This window comes from Mercenaria mercenaria, chromosome 11, assembly GCF_021730395.1.
Source record: "Mercenaria mercenaria strain notata chromosome 11, MADL_Memer_1, whole genome shotgun sequence".
Taxonomy (NCBI): domain Eukaryota; kingdom Metazoa; phylum Mollusca; class Bivalvia; order Venerida; family Veneridae; genus Mercenaria; species Mercenaria mercenaria.
In genome coordinates this window covers 44,656,551-44,678,852 of record NC_069371.1, presented here as the reverse complement: position 1 = coordinate 44,678,852, position 22,302 = coordinate 44,656,551, and the positions used below count along the sequence as shown (strand labels likewise).

The 22,302-nt window shown below is 34.3% G+C and overlaps 1 protein-coding gene across 1 annotated transcript; it reads left to right on the top strand.

The window, feature by feature from the left end:
- Nucleotides 1–1,487: 1,487 nt before the first annotated feature.
- On the top strand, nucleotides 1,488–15,134 carry LOC128546555 (BTB/POZ domain-containing protein KCTD7-like). Its single transcript, XM_053517303.1, has 2 exons — nucleotides 1,488–1,687; nucleotides 14,261–15,134. Exons 1-2 carry the CDS (start codon nucleotides 1,673–1,675, stop codon nucleotides 14,984–14,986), a joined length of 741 nt encoding a protein of 246 aa, XP_053373278.1. The 5' UTR covers nucleotides 1,488–1,672; the 3' UTR covers nucleotides 14,987–15,134.
- The last annotated feature ends 7,168 nt before the right edge of the window (nucleotides 15,135–22,302 follow it).

Sequence of the window (22,302 nt, the reverse complement as noted above, 5' to 3'; positions counted from 1 at the left end):
GTCAAGAGAAAATGTCAAACCGCAATGGTTAATTATCTTAGAATCAAAAATATTAGAAAATACCTTATCAGTAGAAGTGAGAAATTCTGATTCTGTAGACACTTTTAAGGAAAAGCTCAAAACACTGTTTTTTAAAAGCTTTGAATCATGGTTCTGATTATTTCTCTGTTGGTGGACTGAATATGGTAGAGACGCTGAGTATACTCTACTATGTAATGTGATCGACGTATGCTTTATACGCAATGTTGTAATTTGCACTGTACAGTAATTTTGTCAAATATGGAGTGTTTCATTGTTTGATACCATTATGTATATAATTTATCATGATTTTTCTTTTTTTTTAATTTAATGTACAACGCCAGTGAATATACTATGTGTAAAATTAGGCGTTTAATCAAATAAAGCAGTTTCAGTTTCAGATTCAATTAAGTCCAGAAAACATTTTCTGATTAAAAGAGGTACCTTGTTGGTTCACAACTGAATGCACATGCTAATAACTAAAATTGCACGTGCACAATTAAGAAATTTAATAAGATACTTAGAATATAATCATTGCAAACAAGAGGTATTCATAACTTAATAAAAATATGAAAAAATCAAGTTTCTAATACCATCACTTTTTGAAATATGACAAAAGAAAGATTTTTAGTTTCCGCGATTACCAGCTTCAGTAGCCGTTTCCATGGTTACGGCACACCGCTAAATTTCTACGACCTCATTTAAAACTTCATTTGTTGCCGAACTGTATTCTTATATACTATTATTATTAGGTGAAAAAGTTTTGTATGTTGGGTGAATTAAAATCCTTACGGAGGGCCCGTACACACGAAAGCTTCTTCAGATACAAGTTCTTTACATTGCGAATGAAACTATATTTACATAATTTAGCCATGTTCATATAGTATGCTTTAATTCACTTGTGTCAGTATATAAATATCAAACTATTATGTCGTTGGTTAAGGAGGCCTTAAGGTTTAGCCGTATATCACAAAACAACAGATTTTTTTAGCGAATGAACAGCATCTTGACACGCAACTTATCTGTCCAATACATGCTTTACTGTTCTGTCCGACGGAGTTGGATACTTAAAATATTCTAAATGAGTTGTCCCCCTTTAAATAAGAATGCCACTTGTAAAGAAATAGATGTAAACAATTGTCAAAAACGATGTTTTACCTAGTTATGTAAAGTTTAAACACACGCACGATGTTGCAAATGCATCAAAACGAAGACATGTAACAGCTTTTTAAAAATGGTGAGCTTTTAAAGGCGCTGGACTGTCCAGAAGTGTGCCCCCTTCATGTAGTTCCTTTCCGGAATTCAATACATATATGAATAAATTGACAATGGTTTTGTACAATAGTATAAAAGTTTTATACGCTGTTATATTTTCATGTAAAACAATGCTTTCTTTCTATGATTTGAAGACGTTCGAACTTTTTTCTCCGAAACATGGACCTATACCTTAACACAGAAAAGACAAAACGTTTAAACTGATAGTATTTCATAATCAAGAAGGTTTATCTGTTCAGTTTAAATAATCTGTGTGTACATTACGGTTTAGGAAGTTTTGAATCACATTGTTAAAATCAATAATCATGTTAAACTAGTGTGCAACCGATCATCCTCTCGCGGGTTTATATAACGAAATTTGATATTCAGCAGAACAGAAATGGATATGGAAACTGTAAGTTCATCATTTTATTAGACTAAATCGCATCAAACATATTTTAAGAGTGTTGAGTTTGTAAGGTATGAAACAAGCAAAGAGATGACTTTTATAAGTCAGGGATATAGTTAGTTACAATAGTGTGTGGTTACAGAATAATGATATCAAATATATTGGATCTTCCATGTATTAATAGGGAAGTAATCATGTATTAACAGGGCAATCCACGTGCTGTTAGTACATCTTTTTTTTAAGAAATTCTGTGTCAGGTCGAATATTTGTTCTTGGTTATTTGTTATGTTTACTCTGTTTATATTTGGGAGTTAGGAAACTGTTTGTTGACAACCGTGGTTGTATCCAAATTCAAATAAAATGAAAACTAGCTCAGAAAATGATAACGGCACTTTCCATTGAAAAACAGCATAAAATATATTGGTATAAAATTAAATGCGTACTTGTTAACGGTACTTTTCTAAATGCAGATACCGAGTCTGGCATAAAGAATCCACATATTATTACATAATGCACTGCGAAAAAAGGGTCAATATACGGGAGTGTACGGTCCCGTATATTTCGAAAATACGGGCGTATACGGGGTGTATATTACAAATATACGGACCTAGTATACAATCCCGTATTCGGAACATCTAGTATACGGGAAGTCCGTATATTTGTCATGCATATACGGGATCCCGTATACGCCGAATATACATACATGTATATTTCCCGTATATATTAAATATACGAGTTTAAAAAAAAAATCAATTAGAAATTGTGTTAATTTGTGTTCTGCATTAACATAGATTTTATTTCCATGTATTTGAAGGGTCTTTGAAATTTATCCCGTATACTTGTATTTTAGAATATACGGAACACGTATACGAGCCTGTATATTCCGGATATACGTAGTATACGGAGCCCGTATCTTTGACATATACGGACTGCAACCGCATCTAATATACGGAACATATACGGACCTGTATTTTCTAATATACGGGCATCGGATTTTTTCCGTATACGCATGATATACTAAGTATACGGATCCCGTACTTTTGACATACACGGGGCATATACGGAACTGTATTTTTTGATATACGGGCTACGGACTTGTCCCGTATATGCAAGGTATACGTAATATACGGATCCCGTACATGTGGCATATACGGAATTTATTTGCATCTGATATAAGGGGATATACGTAACTGTATTTTGTTGATATACGGGCCAGAGTTTTTCCCGTATATGCAAGATATACGTAGGATACAGATCCCGTATTTGTGTCACATACAGATTGAATTTGCTTTTCGTATACGGGAAATACACGGAACAGTATTGTTGAAATATACGTTGGCCAGATTTTTCCCGTATATGCACTATCCCGTATTTTTATTTTATTAAACTAATCTGGTATATGGGGCACACACTGAAAGATGACATAGAATGAAGGTTAAACAAACCTTTAGCAGATTACGGTATGTTAGGAAAAATCAAGACAAAGACAGGGTATGAGAAAAACATTATCATCAATGGAGACAAGTCAGATTAAATTAACATTATATATAACATAGATACTTTAAAAAAAAAAAGTTGTTTTTTCTCGTACGATTATGCGTTATTTCTATTTTTTGTCCAAATGAAATAAGCAGAAAATGTAATTCTTGCATACCAGACGGGGATTTCCGGTATTTTTACCAGTGCTGGAAAAATCCATCTTACACCCGGGGAGTAAGATGACCCTCGTGCTTTAAATGACGTATTACGAACTACATATATGGAGATGATTCATGTAGTTATATTTTCTTTCAAAAACGAAATAAAAATCCAATACCTTGACAGTTCCTCTTGGTTCCTGATAATATATTTCTCGATTCAAAGGACATTATTTTATCAAAAATTCGTTACGCTGCAACTGATGAAACAAAATCGGAACTAAACATTGTTATTTGTCTATGAAACGTCATGACATCTTTCCTGTTTACGGACGTTGCTTTCCCGCGCTTTGTTTAATTATACGCTGCTATAAGAAATAGTTCTATAAAGAAGCCATTCGATTGATTTTATTATTATTATTATTATTATTTCTTCATGTTGGTATGCAAGAAAAAGATTCTGTCACTGGTTATAGGTGCAGATGGGAATATCCGGCTCTCGGCTAAACAGTTACCCTCGAAGCCGGAAATTCCCATCTGCACCTACAACCAGTGAAAGAATCTTATAGCAATCAATAACATTATGCATTTTTAGATGTTCGTTTCTAATTGAAAAAAAAAACTAACAATTCGCACATTTAAATATGTGTCGCACCGTAAACGCAACAAATCAGTATAGTAACACTTCTTTATTACTGTTTATAATTTTTTCGTTATTCCAGTGAATGTTGATTCCCACTGTAGGCTTTTCGATTTGCCGTCTGCTAAAAGAGCAGTACATCCTTTCTAATGTCTGAAGATGTATTCAAATTTAGCGCTTTGAAAAGATGCATGATGCATTCTGTGTTGGAATTCAATATGTAAGCAGGTTACAAATGATGCACCCCATGGAAATATTCAGTTTCATGATCTCAATAAATGTAAGCTTTTATCTGTTGAGGTACGAATGTCACTGAGTACGATGTCTCATCCGGGCTGTCTGTCAGCATCTATTGACCAAACTTCTCACATAAGCGTATTCTCTATCTTGAAAACAAATCGTCGTCCAGTTGGAGTTAATTGAAAAATCTCTTGTGTCAACCTGAAATAGAATTTGCACGCATTAAAGGTTATATAAATGGACTCTTGTAGTTAACAGATATAGAGAATGGTATCTTTTAACGCTATAAATGATGTGAAAAATATGAAAAATGAAATGACGTGTGGGCAGGGATGACATCATTTCATTTCGCGCAAAGAAACTAGATATACAGTCGACTTATTTAAAGTGTTTCATTTGCGTTTAATAGTTATATTACGTTAAAATCTATCCCCAACATTATATTTTATATATAATGCATGGTGTTCATTTTGAAGAATTAAAAAGTAGGGAAGATATTTTCAAGAGAGATTTTACTTCCACCATTTTTTTCTTCAAAAGCATATTAAGTGCAGTGATGTGATCTAAATAACACTTTCCCATTCTATTTCTACTAAAATGTAAAAAATACATCCACTATTTAAACGAAAGCTAGCTTAAACATAAACATTCGTAGCAAAAAATAGAGTCACATAACCTGTTCGTCGTTATTATGCTATATTAGTGTTCTATAACCTGTCCGCCATTACGCGATTCATTTTATTTCAAACATTTCTTAAAAACGTGGTAAATTAGCAAATTCTCTACGATATATTTGCCACTATTTTTTATTTTTTTTTTATTTTTATTATTAAATGATCTGGAGAGTTTTCAAGAATTTCCAGTCTTGCGCTCAGTATAATATTCTCACTAAGATTTATTTTAGACAAGTAAAATGATTCACTAAAAACGTCTTATCTCTTCATGTTAAAATGCTTTTATTCAGCTGTCCTGTATTCAAGTATGAAATAGAAAACAAGTATAATTGTTAGACACATGTATCCAAATCTTATAGATTAACCTAAATGAAAAAGAAATATTAAAATATATCAATCAATATAATTTACTTTATTTCGTATAAGTGTTACCGAATACTAGTATTCGATACTATCAGATCATAAAGGCTATCTTTCAAATTGAAGTTTGGTCATATTACGAACAACAACTATTTAAAAATACCATATCAAGAGAAAATAAAAGATGACAGCGTCAGGAATCGAACCCGGACTGCCGCGGCAATAAAGAAGTTTTCCGCTGTCGTTACCATTAACGCTGAGGAGGGTTTGATGTTCAATGCGCGTTAAATTTACAAACGCTTTTTAATTTTCATCATAAAAAGTAGTTAAAACAATTAATTCTCATTTTCTGTAATACATAGTCTGTCAGAAATTAAGAAATATAGCATTAATTTCCAGAGATTAAAAAAAAGGTCGAACTTTGCCTTTAATGCCTGTATTTGGTATTCTTTTAATTTTTAGTTTGAAAATTGCGTTATCTTCCCCCCTCCCCTCCCCCCAAGATTGCACACAGTAACATTTAACATAAAATAATCTAACTGTGCCAAATATTTAATCACACTTTAAATTTCATTGTGTATTACAAGATTGCCTAGGGATAAGCATTACCCGACCAGTGTTGTTTCAAGATGGGTCATAAAATATGTTAATACACTTATAGGTATTTTTATGGTTTTTACGTTGTATTTATGCATCACCTTATTCTGTCTTTGTATCGTCTTTTTTTCTCGGGAATTTAGTATTTATGATTTTTACAGTTATTTCACTTGACAAATTTTATATTATTGGAGAGAAAATTTTAACACAAGCTAGAAAATAAAAGATTTTTTGCTGTATTTTTGTTGTATATAAAAACGCTGCTTAGAAAACTTTTAAAGTACGTCATTTTGCGCTCCGCTAAAAAAAAAGACGTTTGTGGTCATGGCTGCAAAATAGGTAATAACAGAAAACTGAAAATATACCAATCTTTCGGAAATACATATGTAAATTATGAAAATTTCGTAATATCCGTTGAAAATCGGTAGGTGGTGTATATTTGAAATAAAAGACTTAGCTACGCAATTACTTATATTGTGTACATATATATAATAATATGAGCGGGGCCATGGGAAAACCAACATAGTGCGTTTGCGGCCAGCCTGGATCCAGACCAGCCCGCGCATCCAGGATCTTTGTTGTTCGCCTGCAAACCTTATTGCAATTAGAGAAACTGTTAGCGGACAACATGGATCCTGACCAGCCTGCGCATCCGGATCCATGCAGGTCGCAAAGCCGCTATGTTGGTTTTTCTCATGGCGCGGCTCATATGTTTAATATCATGTCACAAATCGACCTTCCGGCGAGATTTTTAATGTTCTTACAGTTGTTTCAAAATATATAAACCCTAGGCAAACAAAAGATCTAGAGTAGGTGGTAGCTAACACGTGCGCACGTGATAAATAAAATGTTTCCCATGTCCACGCTATGCAACCGTAGTATACATAAAAGCAAGCATCGGAGGAATTATTTTTAAAATACGAACACATATTTCACTTAATAGTTCATAAGTAACAGCTAAAATTAAACAAAGAAGTATAAAATACATTTTATAGCTCTCTGAATTGAACTAAACTGAATGACTACGGTTAATTATGTGCTTTCTTAATAATCAAAATGCCATGTTATCTACACGTTGGTTTAAGGGTCCGACCTAGCCGAATGGGGCCTCAGTGGCCGAGTGGTTTAGATCGCTGACTTCAAATAACTTGCCCCTCGCCGATATGGGTCCGAGCCTCATTCGGGGTGTTGAATTCTCCATGTGAGGAAGCCATCAAGCTGGCTTACGGAAGGTCGGTGGGGCTACCCAGGTGCCAGCTCGTGATAAAATATTGCACGGAGGAATCAATTTCATAAATAAAGTATCAACACACGTCTTTGGTGTTATATTCTACGTAAGGTCTTATATTATTACTGTATAAAACAGGGATGGATTAATTGATTATTTTTTTTCTATACTAGTAATTATTTGCATTGTATACATGAGCGTTGGAAATGTGCAGCAGAAAGAGTAATTAATGCATGCATTTGATTTTTACAACGGCGATGATACACGAATGTGTTTATCACTACAAATAAATAAGGATGAATGAATTTTTTTCTCAATCGGATATTTAGATTGAATGTAATTCGGAAACGCGCAAGAAGAAATGATGGATTTATTCATATCTTTGATTTTATACTGTTTTAGCCCGCGAATGTTTTTATCAGTTCGTGAGATATTAGTGCTATACATCTATTCATTCATTCATTCATTCATTCATTCATTCAAAAAACATGCAAAACGTTTGGCCTTAAAAATGGCCGGAGAATATAATTTTCACTACATATATTGATTGCATGGCTTATCATTCATAATGATTTTTCATTAGTATCGACGAGGAAAGAAATTGATAGCTTAATCAATCCTAATTGCTTGTATTGAAAAAGAAGAAGAAGAAAGACATGCAAGATACAAGAAGAAAGGATGAATTATTTGAGGTCTTTGATTTTATATTTGCGATGGTCCGCGAATGTTTATTTTTCAATTTTGGACGCACAAGAACAAAACTGAATTATTCCATGCCTTGATTTTCCATTTGAATGAGTTTACTACAAGAAATCCATCTTCTTCTATCAATATTAAAGGGCCTTGACACCAGATTTTAGCTAATATGATCTTTCTTTAAAAATGAAAATTGGTCATATTATGAACATTAGAACAAGCTATTCTTTGCACACTTTTTTATTAAAAGAATGTTAAACAAAGCAAAAGATATTTATGAGTTGGGAATCGAACCCGGATTACCTAGGCAATATAAAGCCCCAAAACATCTTGACCAGCACACCACGGAGGAATTTGTACGACCGTTTAAATAAAGCATATAATTAACGCAGTTTACCTTCGGTACCCCGTGACAAACGTTTTCAGTCTAATATAGATTATGAATGAAAAATTTAGTGAATATCGGGACTGGATTCTGTGTGTGTATACACTGAATGTAGAAATTATGAAAACACGAAGGAATATATATTGTACATTGTAGAAAGTTCGAAACATGGAAGGAAGGATGAATTAATCAATGTCGTTGATTTTTATACGCCCGAAGGGTGCGTGTAATGATATGTCCGTCTGTCCGTTAGCTTTTCTGTAACAGCTCTGTAACTCTTGAACCCTTCAAGGATTTCGAAGAAATCTTGCCACAAATGTTCACCATATCGAGACAACGTTTTAATGGCTCGCTTCAATATTAAGGTCATACATAGAGGTCAAAAGTTATATGATATTGTTTCACGCCCGCTCTGTAATTATAACTACTCTTGAACTGCTTGAAGGATTTAAAGAAATTTAGCATAAATGTCAACAACATCGAGACGACGTGCAGAGCGCATGTTTCGGATTGCTCGCTTCAAGATAAAGGTCACACTTGTGCTTTAATAAAGGCAACTAACATGCATATTTCATTTCAAAGTATATATAGATTTTCAAAAGCTCTATCATAATGTATATAAAACAGCAATGTATCATTAACCCATGAATCTTTGCTGCAATTTTAGCCTAGAAGTGTCATATACCACTAGCAAAAACTTGGAGAACAGAATTTCCTTTTAATCATTGCTCTAACCTTTTAATGACCAGATTATAATCATTTATATTTTTGCCAAACATTACTATGTATGATTATATACACATTTCTGAATCCCGTATTTCCGCCACATACGGCAAAGTACAAGTTCGAAAACATGCAAAACGTTTGACCTTTGAAATGGCCGGAGAATATAATTTTCACTACACATATTGATTGCATCCCGCATTTTTTAAATATATAAATTATTTAAATCCCGTATTTCCGGCATATACGGGAAATATACGGAGTTGTATACCAAGCATATACGGGACATATACGTCCAGTATTTTCGAAATATACAAATTATTTAAATCCCGTATTTCCGGCATATACAGAAAATATACGGAGTTGTATACGAAGAATATACGGGAAATTTAATCCCTGTATTTTTGAAATATACAAGCTATACATATCCCGTATATCCAGAATATACAGGAAATATACGGAGTTGTATACAAAGAATATACGGGAAATATAAGTCCCGTATTTTCAAAATATACAAATTATTTAAATCCCGTATTACTGGCATATACGGGAATAATACGGAGTTGTATACGAAGCATATACGGGACATATACGTCCCGTATTTTCGAAATATACAAATTATTTGAATCCCGTATTTCCGGCATATACGGGAAATATACGGAGTTGTATACGAAGAATATACGGGAAATTTAATCCCTGTATTTTCGAAATATACAAACTATACATATCCCGTATATCCAGAATATACGGGAAATATACGGGGTTGTATATGAAACATATACGGGAAATATACGTCCCGTATTTTCGTAATATACGGATTTGTGTATTCCCGTACACCAGACATATACGGGAATATACGGTGTTGTATACGATTAGAATAACCCTTTTTAGAATTTCCCGTATTTCAATAATATACGGAGTATCGTATACTTAGAATTCCGTATTTCATAGTATACGGAAATCCGTATTTTATTAGTATACGGACTTTTAAATATACAAGCCCCGTACACGCCCGTATTTTAGTTTTCCCGTATTTCTTCCCGTATACGGGTAATATACGGGATCCCGTACACTCCCGTATATTAACCCTTTTTTCGCAGTGATGTTAAATGTACCGTATAACTGGTTATTTCTGCGAGTAGGTAAATTCTGCGATATTTTGCGGGTCTCTTCCAGCCGTAAAAATTAAATTTGCAAATATTTCGTAGTTTCGTATATCGGATCGCCCCGTTTGTCGCCTCTTTTTACCTGTGTACTTTAAATTACTTAATCAATACACGTATCCACTGGCACCAGAACAGAAAGAAAATGCCTCTGTACATATTATACCTTACCCCTAGGTATTCTATAAGAACCATGGTCATGAACGGGAAAATATACTAATCCGTTTCAATCGTAAATTTCTCAACTTAAACGCACAGTTCGGTGAATGGGTGCCTAGTATATTGAACAAGCGATAATTTATCTTCCATCGTGCACCAGTCACATTGTCTCAATATTCCATATTGCTGAGGTTATCAACATATTTTATGCTTTCGTCAACGTTACAGAAAAAACTTGCTTGACCTTCCCTAATGAACATCCGGTCTAGAGGTCACGGCAGTGTGCACATGTTTGGCGAAATGTAAACAAACAAAAACAGAATTTAAAAAAAATCACATTTTTACAATAAAACTCGAAATGATGAATGCAATTCATCTTGTATATGATCTTTAATTTGAAATCGTACATTGGTCTGCATATGTTCTGTTTATTTTATTCATTTTGCACATTTCTGCTGCATTTTCACATTTTAGCGAACACGTGTAGTAAAATGACGATTGACATACATTTTCACATTAGCCAATAAGAATGGTTTTGTAATCTAGAACGGAACTTCACCAGGGAAGTTCAAGCAAGTTTTTTGAGTAACGTTGAAATAACTATAAACTAGCGTTGTTTTTCTAAGATAAGACGTATTGAAGAAATGTGACCAGTACACAATGCAAGATAAATTACCACTTGTTTGATATCCATAGTACACATTCACCGAACTGTGTGTTTTAGGTATGAAATGCGCGATTGAAACGGGTTAGTATATTTTTCCCTTCATGACCATGGTTCTTATAGAATACCTAGGGGCAGGGTATAACATGTACAGAGCCATTTTCCTTCTGGTCTGGCGCCAGTGCACGTATCCCGCTAGTAGCCCCTCGCTTAACTTTTCTCGATAAAGATTTGTAACACTAGCAGTAAAATACAGAAGAATTTATCAGTTTATCGTGTACAATCAATTTTATCCAGTTTGGTGTTTGCGATAGTTCAAGCAAGATTTGTAAATTAATGGGTCTGCTGAAATACCTTGTTAGAAAGGGCTTGCCGGATCCAGTGGTATTTTAACATGTGTGTTTTTACCTGTATTTTATGCATGAAATAAATTTTAAACCTTGTAACTTGTACCTCAATATACAGAGCCATGTTCCAAACATTAAAGCAACTCTCCATGGATAAACGTAGAAATTAAATTAACCTCTCAGAAATTAAAATCGCGGAAATTAGTATACCCATTTCAAGCCCAAAACGCAAAAATTTGCACCCGCAGAAATAACCAGTTATACGGTATATCAGTCTGCCCGTAATGTTCTTATAATACACGACTACTTACTCTGTAGTTATAATTATCAAGAAACTGTTCATGCTTAAAAACCCTAAAAACATATGGATATACATTTACAATACGTAATTGTAAACCTTATTTTCTATTAGAACTTAAAGGAGATGTAGAATCTCCCAAGAACTAAATGAATGCGCTTGTTTAAATCACAGTCACAAAGTCAAATCTGCCTTTAATATTCGAATACTGCTAAAAGCTATCAGCAATAGCTATAAACAAGAGGGCCATGATGGCCCTATATCGCTCACCTGAGATATTAAATGCTTGATTGAACAAATGTATTTGCTATTGCTTCAAAAAACAAACAAAAAAATAGATGAGAAGGTCATGGTAAAGATTCTTCAAGATAAGTACTGAAATCTGTTAAAAAATTATACAGGCGGTTCAAATCTCTTTGCTGTAGCTTCAAAAACAAAAAAGTAGGTAAGTAGGTCAGGGTTAATAATATTTAAGATCAATATTGAAATCTGTATTAAAAGTTCTACATCATAGTACATGCGATCCAAATTCCCATACTGTATCTTCAAAAACAAGAAAGTATGTCAGAAGGTCACGATTAAGACTATTCAAGATGAGTTTTGAAATCTGTATAAAGAAATATACAGTTTGTCCAAATTTCCATACTGTAACTTCAAAAACGAAAAAGTAGGTCATGAGGTCACGATTTCAGAAGGTCAAGGTCTCAGTCAAGAAAGCGCAGGCTGGTCTGGATCCATGCTGGTCGCAAACCCACTATGTTGGTTTTCCCATGGCACGGCTCATTTCTTTTAGATAAAACTCGACAAAAATAAATTACAGACAACCTTTCAAAGTTTAGCAAAAGTGAAACGGCTTACGATTCGAAACACGACTCGAAATGCGAAAAAAAAAAAAAAAAAAAAGAAACAACATTCTATCATATTATTAGAGCAGTCCTATCCAAATGCTGAAATTTTCTGAAATATATAACCACTAAAACGATATACGTTAAACTAATCACATCCTCTGAAAGTAACACTTAATATATTAAACACTTACTTGGCTAGTCAGCACTTTTGCGTTATAACCAATCGAAACAGTTAAACCCTTTGCAGTAAAGTTAAAAAACGGACAAAAATTTCTAAGCAAACTGAGCTTAAACACGGGAGGGGATCCAACATATGTATTCCCAAATGGGCACCGCTTAAAATCATATGTTGTGCTTCCGGTAGTACATATGTGGTAAACATTTCGCAGAAATTACGTGAAATTTTTATTTGTGATTGAATATCGTGAAAATGACATTGTTTAGCCAAACAATCGCGATGCAGTCCAACCGAGTATACATTACCTAGCATGTAAGTGCATTTACCTTACCTGTATTTGTAGAAATGACGGAGAAAAACGTATCCTCCGTGAAGCGGTATGACTGAAAAATAGCAACATTTTTATCAACAGGTGGAAATATGTTGTTTTGTTGCCCACCGCCTGCTTAATTTTGCCCTCGCAACCCTCCGTATGCTAAACTCCATACTGAAGAAAAAATATTTGGCGATCACTTTGCTAGAAATATATTTTTGGGCGAAAACCCGAATGGGATACATATGTTGTATATGGGCTACATATGTGGTGCATTAGATTTTTTTAGAACTCCACAGATCTTGAGCTTAAATGGTACCTGGATAAAGAAACGAACAGGAAATACGTGCCAAGTATATGTCACATCAGTCCAAAAATTATGTATATTTGTATGAAAGTGATAACTTATAAACGAGCACAGCTGTAAGCTTCTATTAGATGTTGTAGAACATTTTCACTCAGGAGTCAACGCATCTCTCCTAAATCCGCAGGCGTTAATGTGGTGCTTATGTGTGTTGACATGTGAATGTCCATACTGTACAAACTTCAGCTCCTTCTGCATGTATCAGCATCGCGTTGTGACGTAAAATATGGGTTCAATGGGGCCTCAAATATGGTAACAAAAAGAAGTTATTTTCCCTGAGAGGTAAACCAGTAGCCGGACAAATATTTTGACGACGTTTTGCTGTTATTTTGATATTGAAATAAGTAATTAAACTATTTTTACACATTTCTTTATCATTAATCTCTCCAAAAATGCACATGAAAGATAACCCGGCTTTAAGTAGCAGGTACGAAAGCAAAGAGAGGCTAACTTTAAAAACCTCGAATTTCGTCTAATACGAATTTTTGATAATTCTTATAGATATATAATATAACTAGTGCAGAAATCGACAGCCCAGCATTTTGTGTAACTATAACCGTGAAACTAAAACTAGCGCATGTTATCAACAGACAATTAATATGTAGTTTAATTATTTCTTCCCCACTTGATACCTCGACAAGTGTAAACTACTGCGCATTCGCAATGCTATCATCATGCCCCGTGAAGACAGAAGGTTGTTTTGTAAACATAGGTGAGGTTTCATCATAAAACCTAGCATTACACAGCCTTGTAATATAATGGTTTGTTGTAGATATGAAGAACAAACATCAAATGATCCAGATGAAACAGTAACGTGAATAACGCCGAAATAAAGCGGTTATTACATGTGTCCGGAAACTGGTCCTGTCCGGATACTGGTTCCAACCAGTATGCTAGACATATATCTTTTACAGACGTCATGGTTATAAATTTGAAGACAATGTTAATATTTTTGAAATGGGAGCTTTATGAGTTTTTATTTCTTATAGCATATTTTTCTACTTTTATGTATTTCTTGATCATTTTTAAAACTAATAATTAGAAACAACTGATTTATTTTGACAGTTTCCAGATGTTGTTGAGCTGAACGTTGGTGGGAAATTGATGACAACATTGCTAAGCACTCTAACAAAGGACCCGCAAAGCATGTTAGCTGCAATGTTTAGTGGGCGTCACGTGATAAGTAAGGACAAAGAAGGTCGCTATTTCATCGATTGCAATGGACACCTCTTCGAATATGTCTTGAATTACCTAAGGTTTGGAAGTTTACCTCCAAAAGAAGTTATTTTGGACGTGCATGACCTCGCGGTATACTTTAACATACAGTCACTTGTAGAATCATTAGAAAAATTCCATACATTACAACATCGAAAGCGGATAGCAGAACTCAAGACTCAAATTGATATTAAACAATTTGAAAAGTTAAAACAACAAGCAATTGAGAAGATTTATTCATGCAGCGCAAGTCCAAACGATTCCAAAACCTTGCATATCATTCCTAATTCAAACATATGCATGCATGGACGTGACATGTTAAATTGTACAGGAAGATATGGCGTTCCTGTTCGTAACAAGATTAACATATATTTGACAAATGCCGGTTTCATCACCAAAGAATTGAAAACCTGTTTAGCACATGATTTATCGGAGCTGGGGTTTGGAATATATAATTATATAATTGACACGGCATATCCATTGCGTCATATTTGCTGTAGCACTGAATGTCATCATATTGCACTTCTGCCCCACAATCTTGTGACAGTATTTGACGTAAACAACTCTGTTGCGTAAACTATATATGTAATGCATATGATTCTGGGCGTTACATTTCACGATTTTTAAAGAAAACAACCTATACCTATACCTACCGTTGTTTTGCTTTTTTTTTGGAAATGAGACACGACTTTGTATTTAGTTGGTAAAGGAGTATGACAGTGAATGTGCATTATTAGTTACAATTGAATTATTACTCTAGACAAAGAATTCAAAGAGCAATTTAAAACTAATTTTGAATTGATGCTACATGTATTCATTGGCCATTCCAATATGTCGTGTGCTTCTTTTATTTATATTTACAACTCATTTATATAAACATAGTTCGTTCCGTACATAGTATATGTACTAGTGGGTAGTAGAAGAAGAAGAAGTTTATTCAGTACAATCATCATAATACATGTAATACACATTACGTGATATATTTGATGTAGGTCAACATGACCCATGATCAAATCAAAAGTTGACAATTAATACAAATTCTGAAAAGGATTGTCAACCTAGTACACATATATACCATTTAAAATGAATACATTTTTGGCCGTGTTTTTGATTTGCGCGCTCCGGCTATGCATATCTAAAATGTTTCAATACATTTAGTTTTCGTGTCATGTTTTTATAAGTACATTGTATGCAAGAATATAGCATCCCTCCGTAACAAGGTAAACATATTTATGATAACCGACGGTAATATCACTGAAGAAATAAAAATTTGTTTAGCACATAATTTGTCCGAGCTTGGAGTCGGAGTATACAGCTACATATATAAATCAGCAAGACGATGGAGAAATGTGTGCAGGGAATGTCAACATAATTATTGCACTTCCCGTGCACAAACTTGTGACAGTACGTGAACAAAAGTGCTTTTAGCAAATTAAAAAAATGTGTATATTATTACAAATGATCCGAATTACTAAACTGCATTCAAAGCAAAGAAGACACCATTTAGTTCTGAATATCTAAAACTGTTGTAACAGATTTGTTCTTATGTGAATGGGACACGAATCTGTATAACGAATGAATAGCCTTCTTGTCACAAGGAATAGCGGGTTATGAAAGTGCATAATCAGTTACAGTTATCACTCTAGATAAAACAAAATCACGATTCCCAGTATACTCGGACTCAGCGTTGCTTTTATCTTGTGTTCTATGTTACCAAAGTATCTTCTTCTAGATTGTACTAACACAAACGCCAGTTGACACAGGTTTTTAATATAGCGTACAACTATACCGTAACAGTCATCAGTAAAGTGTACCATGCTTGGGTACGTTAGTGGTTCAGATTGTTCGTGGTCATCGTCAAGTATATATATGGTTGAAATTATAATGAGTATTTTCTTTTATTCTATATTTCATGCATTATATAAAATGTACAAACATTCTTGCAAATTAATCATACTTTTGTTCAACTTGCACCTCTGTTGGCAATTATTTTACAAATGCATAAATCGATAAAATCGGATACACAGGCCTATACAATTTTAATGGGACTAGTATTTCTTATTTCTTGTGTAAGACGTTTCCCGGGAGGTTAAGATGGATATTGACCTAGACTAGTCACAGTCCTTCGACTGTATGCTTGGGTGTTTGTGTTGAGCGTTTTTTCTAACAATGTTTTAGTCATATAAATGACTGGGTGTAACTTGCAGCAGTGAGCATATTTACCACTCATTGTAAAAATTGATTCACTTTGATTCATTCATAGTGATAACATGGATAACTTCCCTTGCAGAGGAATGCAGTATTATAGAGATTGCATTTATCAAATTGAAAGTTCATCGACTAAAAAAAAGAAGAAAAATGTAATATGATAAATTTCGGAACAGTTTAAATGCTTACATGCTTTACATCAATTTAGATCAAAGTGCACAGGGTTTATTGTAACAAATTTGATATATTTTATGTTTTTCTTATTTGTAGTCATTATGTCTCCCACCACACAGTGGTGTGGGAGACATGTGGGAGACATATTGATTTACTCCTGTCTGTGTGTCACAAAGATTGTCCGCACTATAAGTCAAACAATTCTCATCCGATCGTCACCAGACATGAACAAAATGTGTTTGCCAATAAGTCCTCGGCCAAGTTCGATAACTAGCCAAATCGGCCCAGGCACTTTGGAATTATGGCCCTTGGAACATAATTACTGATACAGAGTTGTAGACCGGTTACTACTACTCCAACTCTAACAGATACCAATAGGCTGCAATCCTCGGGCGGGAACATAATTACCGATACAGAGTTGTAGACCGGTTACTACTACTTCAACTCTAACAGATACCAATAGGCTGCAATCCTCGGGCGGGGCGTATGTTCTCCGTGACTATTTGATAAACGACATTGTGTCTGAAATCATTAGTCCTCCACCTCTGTTAATTCATGTGGGGAAGTTGGCAGTTACTTACGGAGAACAGGTTTGTACTGGTACAGAACCCAGGAACACTGGTTAGGTTAACTGCCCGCCGTTACATGACTGAAATACTGTTGAAAAACGGCGTTAAACCCAAGACAAACAAACAAACAAACCAATAGGCTGCAAACAGTATGTAAAGACAGACTAAGATGATTAAGCAGTTGTGGGAGACATGCGCTTTTCTCAATAACTCGTCTAGTTTAATCATGGCTTAGTTTCCTGACTTATAGGCTATAAACTACTGTTTCAATTCAATTGATTATCTCATTAGTGAAACAACGGATATTGCTCTTTCTACCGTAGAGTACACACGGAAGTAATGCAATAGACACCAAACCATGGAAAATGACATAAATGTTTGTCTGTTTTACTTTTTAGCTAGTCTATTCTAGCTTTGAAAGTTTATATACCATTTTTATCATCAACTGATGAGTAAGTAGGTCAAAAACTAAGACTCTCGCATGTATTTTGTCAATATTATGACCACTTTCGTCTTAGAAAAGTCGATTATTTTAGTTTTCGTTTAAAGGTCACATTTTTTCTTTATAATTTTATAAACAAGCCATTGTGAATCTTTACAGACTTGTTTATCTTTATGTATGTAGACCAAGAACCATAACTCTGATAACCGTTTTGTAATAATTTTGGCATTTAATGAACATAGAAAATAGTAAAATTACATAAATGTTTTGTTTAGATACTGTAAGAGCTATTACCTTGAAAATGTGTACGCTTGTTTAACGTTGTCACCAGATTAATTAGCAAGTCAAGAACCGTACTTTCCTCTTGCATTGTTTCAGAGGAATGACCCTCTATTACTTTGTAAATATGTGTTTGGTATTTTGAATACTAACACTTTGAGTACATTTTCCGTCATCAATAGGTGAGTAAGGAGGCCAGATACCCTAAATGCTGTTTTGCATGTAGCCTTATATCAAGCACTTACAGATGAGCGTTGGCACGCGCAGGCTTTATATTCTCTTTTGAGAGCCAGTAAGGTGCATAATTTTTATACTATTCACATTAGAACATTATTGGAGTTCTTTCCCTTACATTGCATATAGCATAATTCGTGTATTCATTATACAATGTTAGTCACGTTTTTAGAAACTGCATAGACTTCATAAAATTTGAATAAAGGATTTACTCCTGACTTCCCTGATATCGGATGTAAGTGTAGTGCTGAAAAATGTGAAGTATTCGAAATAATAAATAACAAATTTTTTGTTTGTTTCTTTGTTTGTTTTATGTTAGGCCCCGTTTTTCAACGGTATTTCAGTTATGTAACGGTTGGCAGTTAACCTAACAAGTGTTCCTGCATTCTTTATCTGTACAAACCTGTTCTCCGAAAGTAACTGCCAATGTCCCCACGACCCTGCGATCCGTAGGTTTGCGCTCTCCCTACTGAGCTAAGCGGTTAAAAACTATAGAAGGACATATGGGTTATTCTTAAACTATGGCCACCAGTTGATCAGATAAACAAACATGAGTTAAAAAATAATTTTATCTGAGTCTGATTCTAAATATTAATCAAATTCATATAAGGAATATTTAAATATGTTGCAAAATCGCGAAATGATTTCTGCCTCAATTTACGTAAAGTCATCACGTCGCTTTTTGCAACATTTTGGAGACTATCATAACTACATAAAACACCCCCAGAGTATAGTGCACACAGTAAACTTGACGTTGTTCCTTTAAATAGCTAGTCACGTGTATACCCATTTCAGATACATATACAGGTACATGTATATACAGCAAAATATAGTGAGTCGGCGTGATGCTTACGCGTAACTGTGTTTTTAATGAGTTATTCTACCCGCAAAATAATCGAATTAAGAATAACATTGTTCTGCCCTAATTGTTTTGATTCTGACTGGTCGTTTATATTTAATTAGATCAAATGTGGTAGTACTCTTTCTCTGCGCCTATAGGGTGCAAAATCATATGTCGACGTGAGGTCAATAATGGAAAAATGCATTCGGATTTTTCATATGAGAACGTGTATTAATTAATGTGGAGTTAAATTTATAAGAAGTTGAATACTATCGTATCCAAATATATGACTGTCAGAAATACCCTTTATTTTGGACAAGACTTTCTGCAATTTTTACTATAAAATAACTATTTCAATTTTGAGAATCTTACAGGCATTTTAATTAATAAATCTTATTTTGATTTTTCGTTTGCCTATTCTGTTTTTAACAAGATAATGTTTTAATATACAAAGTTTGAACAAATTCTGTTATTGGGATTTTTTTTTACCCAAAACTGCCAAAACCGTCCCTAACTTCTCAAAACAAAACTGTTAGTTCACGATCCCGTATTACTCTATGTACTGAAATACAAAACAACAAGATAAGACCAGGATAATCACAGTGATTAAACACATTGATAACTAATATAGCTGATGTAGTGAAGAATGCCTTCGAAATACTTATAATCGAGACAGTTTACCTTTACCTGGAGTAAAAGCGTGACAAACGCTTTTCGATTTCCATCGTATACACAGCAAATTCTCATGTGTTTCCGTAAAATAAAGTTTGTCAGTAATTAAGTTTTAAAGCCTTCTAAAGAAATAAAGCATTTATTTCAAGATATCTAAAAACATATTTTTTGGTTGTCACACGATCCAGTTTATGTTTTGCTTCATCAGCTCGCTTTTTATATTGCACTGTTGGAATCTGTTCCATCAAATCCACCAGTTTTGTTATACCGAAGTGTTTTGCATATTCGTATACGTGTATTGCTTTGTCATGCGGGGGATGGAGTCCAAACCGTAGGAATTCTAACACGTGACCAAATATATCGGGGTCACAGTCAAGAAAGTATCTTCCAGACATTTCCCTTTAATATCATGTTTGCCAGCAAACTATCTGCTTCCTTAGTGACTGTACTTTTTAAAGTACTGATTAATTTTCCGCCAACGTTTTGTTCAATTACACACTCGTTCCATAATTCTAGAAAAAAAGGGGAAAAAAAAGAAATTCATTTGCATACTAGTATATATACATTGTAGTTATACATCTAGAAAAAACACATTGGAATATTTTTATTTTTGACCTTCATAAGGATTAATGCTGCTAATTTGGAGAAAAAGAGGAATGACGGTGCTCCATGAGATTCAGCAAGTGCTTTCTGTATAAACGTGAAGCGCTAATTTTCGGTTGCGAAGCGCGCAATTGTGCGGCGAAGTTAAAATTAGGATCAGTACGTGCTGTTTAAGGTCGATCTGCACGTTTGATAAACCGGAAGTAACGGCGTAACGTCATTTATCCGGCAAACGTTGAAGTAAGCCTAGATTCGACGTACAGAAATGAAAATCAATTCATAAATTTATAAATTAATTGAAAACTGTGAGAACATTTATTACAATGACATTGTTACTATCTTTCTAAAGTTAAAATATGATATTAAAACATCTGACACGTTAGATGATATCAAAAAGAAAAAAAATGTCTTAAATTAGCGTGAAATGTACGGTTCACTTTAATCATGGTCAAATGTTTAAAAAATAAGCACACGGACCTATACATTTCTCTATGTTATAGGACATACGATTACAACTGTGAGAAGTTTCATTAAAATCTACATTGTTGAAACAATTCTATTCTCGAAAATGCTACGATAGTTATGATTTGTCATAGACTCCCATTATGAAAAATTGCGTGAGATCCAAATTTATCAAATCAGTCTAGCAAAAAATCAAACACACGACCCTATCTTTTCTATTTGCTGAAGTTTTGAAAAATAGAGTTTAATCAAATTCTACATTGTAGAAAAAATCGATCCAAACGTGCAGAACTACCTTAACACAAAGCGCGAAGGTAAGCTGCGAAGGGCGAAGCTTTTACCATCGTAGCTTCGCGCTTCGTGCTTCGCTTTATCAAATGAAACACACACTGGCCCTATCGGAACACCGGTTTACAAGTTTTATTGAACTAACAAGATTTTTACAAAAGGAGGTATCGTATTATAGCCGAATTAATGTTTTACAGTGTTTAAATTAAACTTGAAGTATTCCAGATAACACCGTAAGATAGAAGAAAACATTTCATTAACTACAATCATACAGTTTCTTTACAAATTGACCAGTTTTGTATTAATTAATTGTATTGAAACAAGTACAGTATGAATTATGTAAAACGTCTAATACAGGAACTCGTTATACACATGACATGCGATTCGGATCCCCTCGAAACAGTTACTATGCATTCGGATACATTTTTCATTTTACCTTGCTCGAGATTAGTTCAAATCAAGCAAGCCGTATATGTTCATTTAGTTCGATTAAGCCAGGGAACAACTCTATTGCGGGTAGCGGTATTTAAGCCTGATAACCCCGCGCAAGTCTCTCAGTCTGCTTTCAACCGATACACAGCTACATTAATTGTCACATACAGTGTTCAGCAACGATATAAACTTTACCCACCCGCCCGCCCGAGTTTTCATTTTTTTCACTCTAGCTGTTAGCAACTTCGTTAGTCGTAATAGTCTTACTAGCATCCTAATAAACTGAGCGTCGTTTCAATTGTGCTGCCGCTGCTGTGTTCTTTTGTGTTTTTCAGTATTGTTACGTTGTTGCCACTGTGGACTTGGGAAAACGCTTTGAGACAGAGCATGGCTAGTTAAGCGTGCACTGGTACTGGATACAGTCATGAACTCTATCAGGCAACATTTGCTGCTCCTTTGATCTGTTTTGATATAGACTTTATAATAGTTGTGCTGGCTAGCTCACAGAGTATGTTTTATGTCTCAGTTTTGTTTTGTTTTATTCCTGGATACTTTCGCATAATTATATTAGCAGCAAGAATAATTTAAATGTCGCTTAATCAGCGGAAAACTTCTGTCAGCTGAGAGCAGATTGTCAAACTTACTAAATTATCATTCGTTTATACTATTTCCTCGAGATCGATGTTGA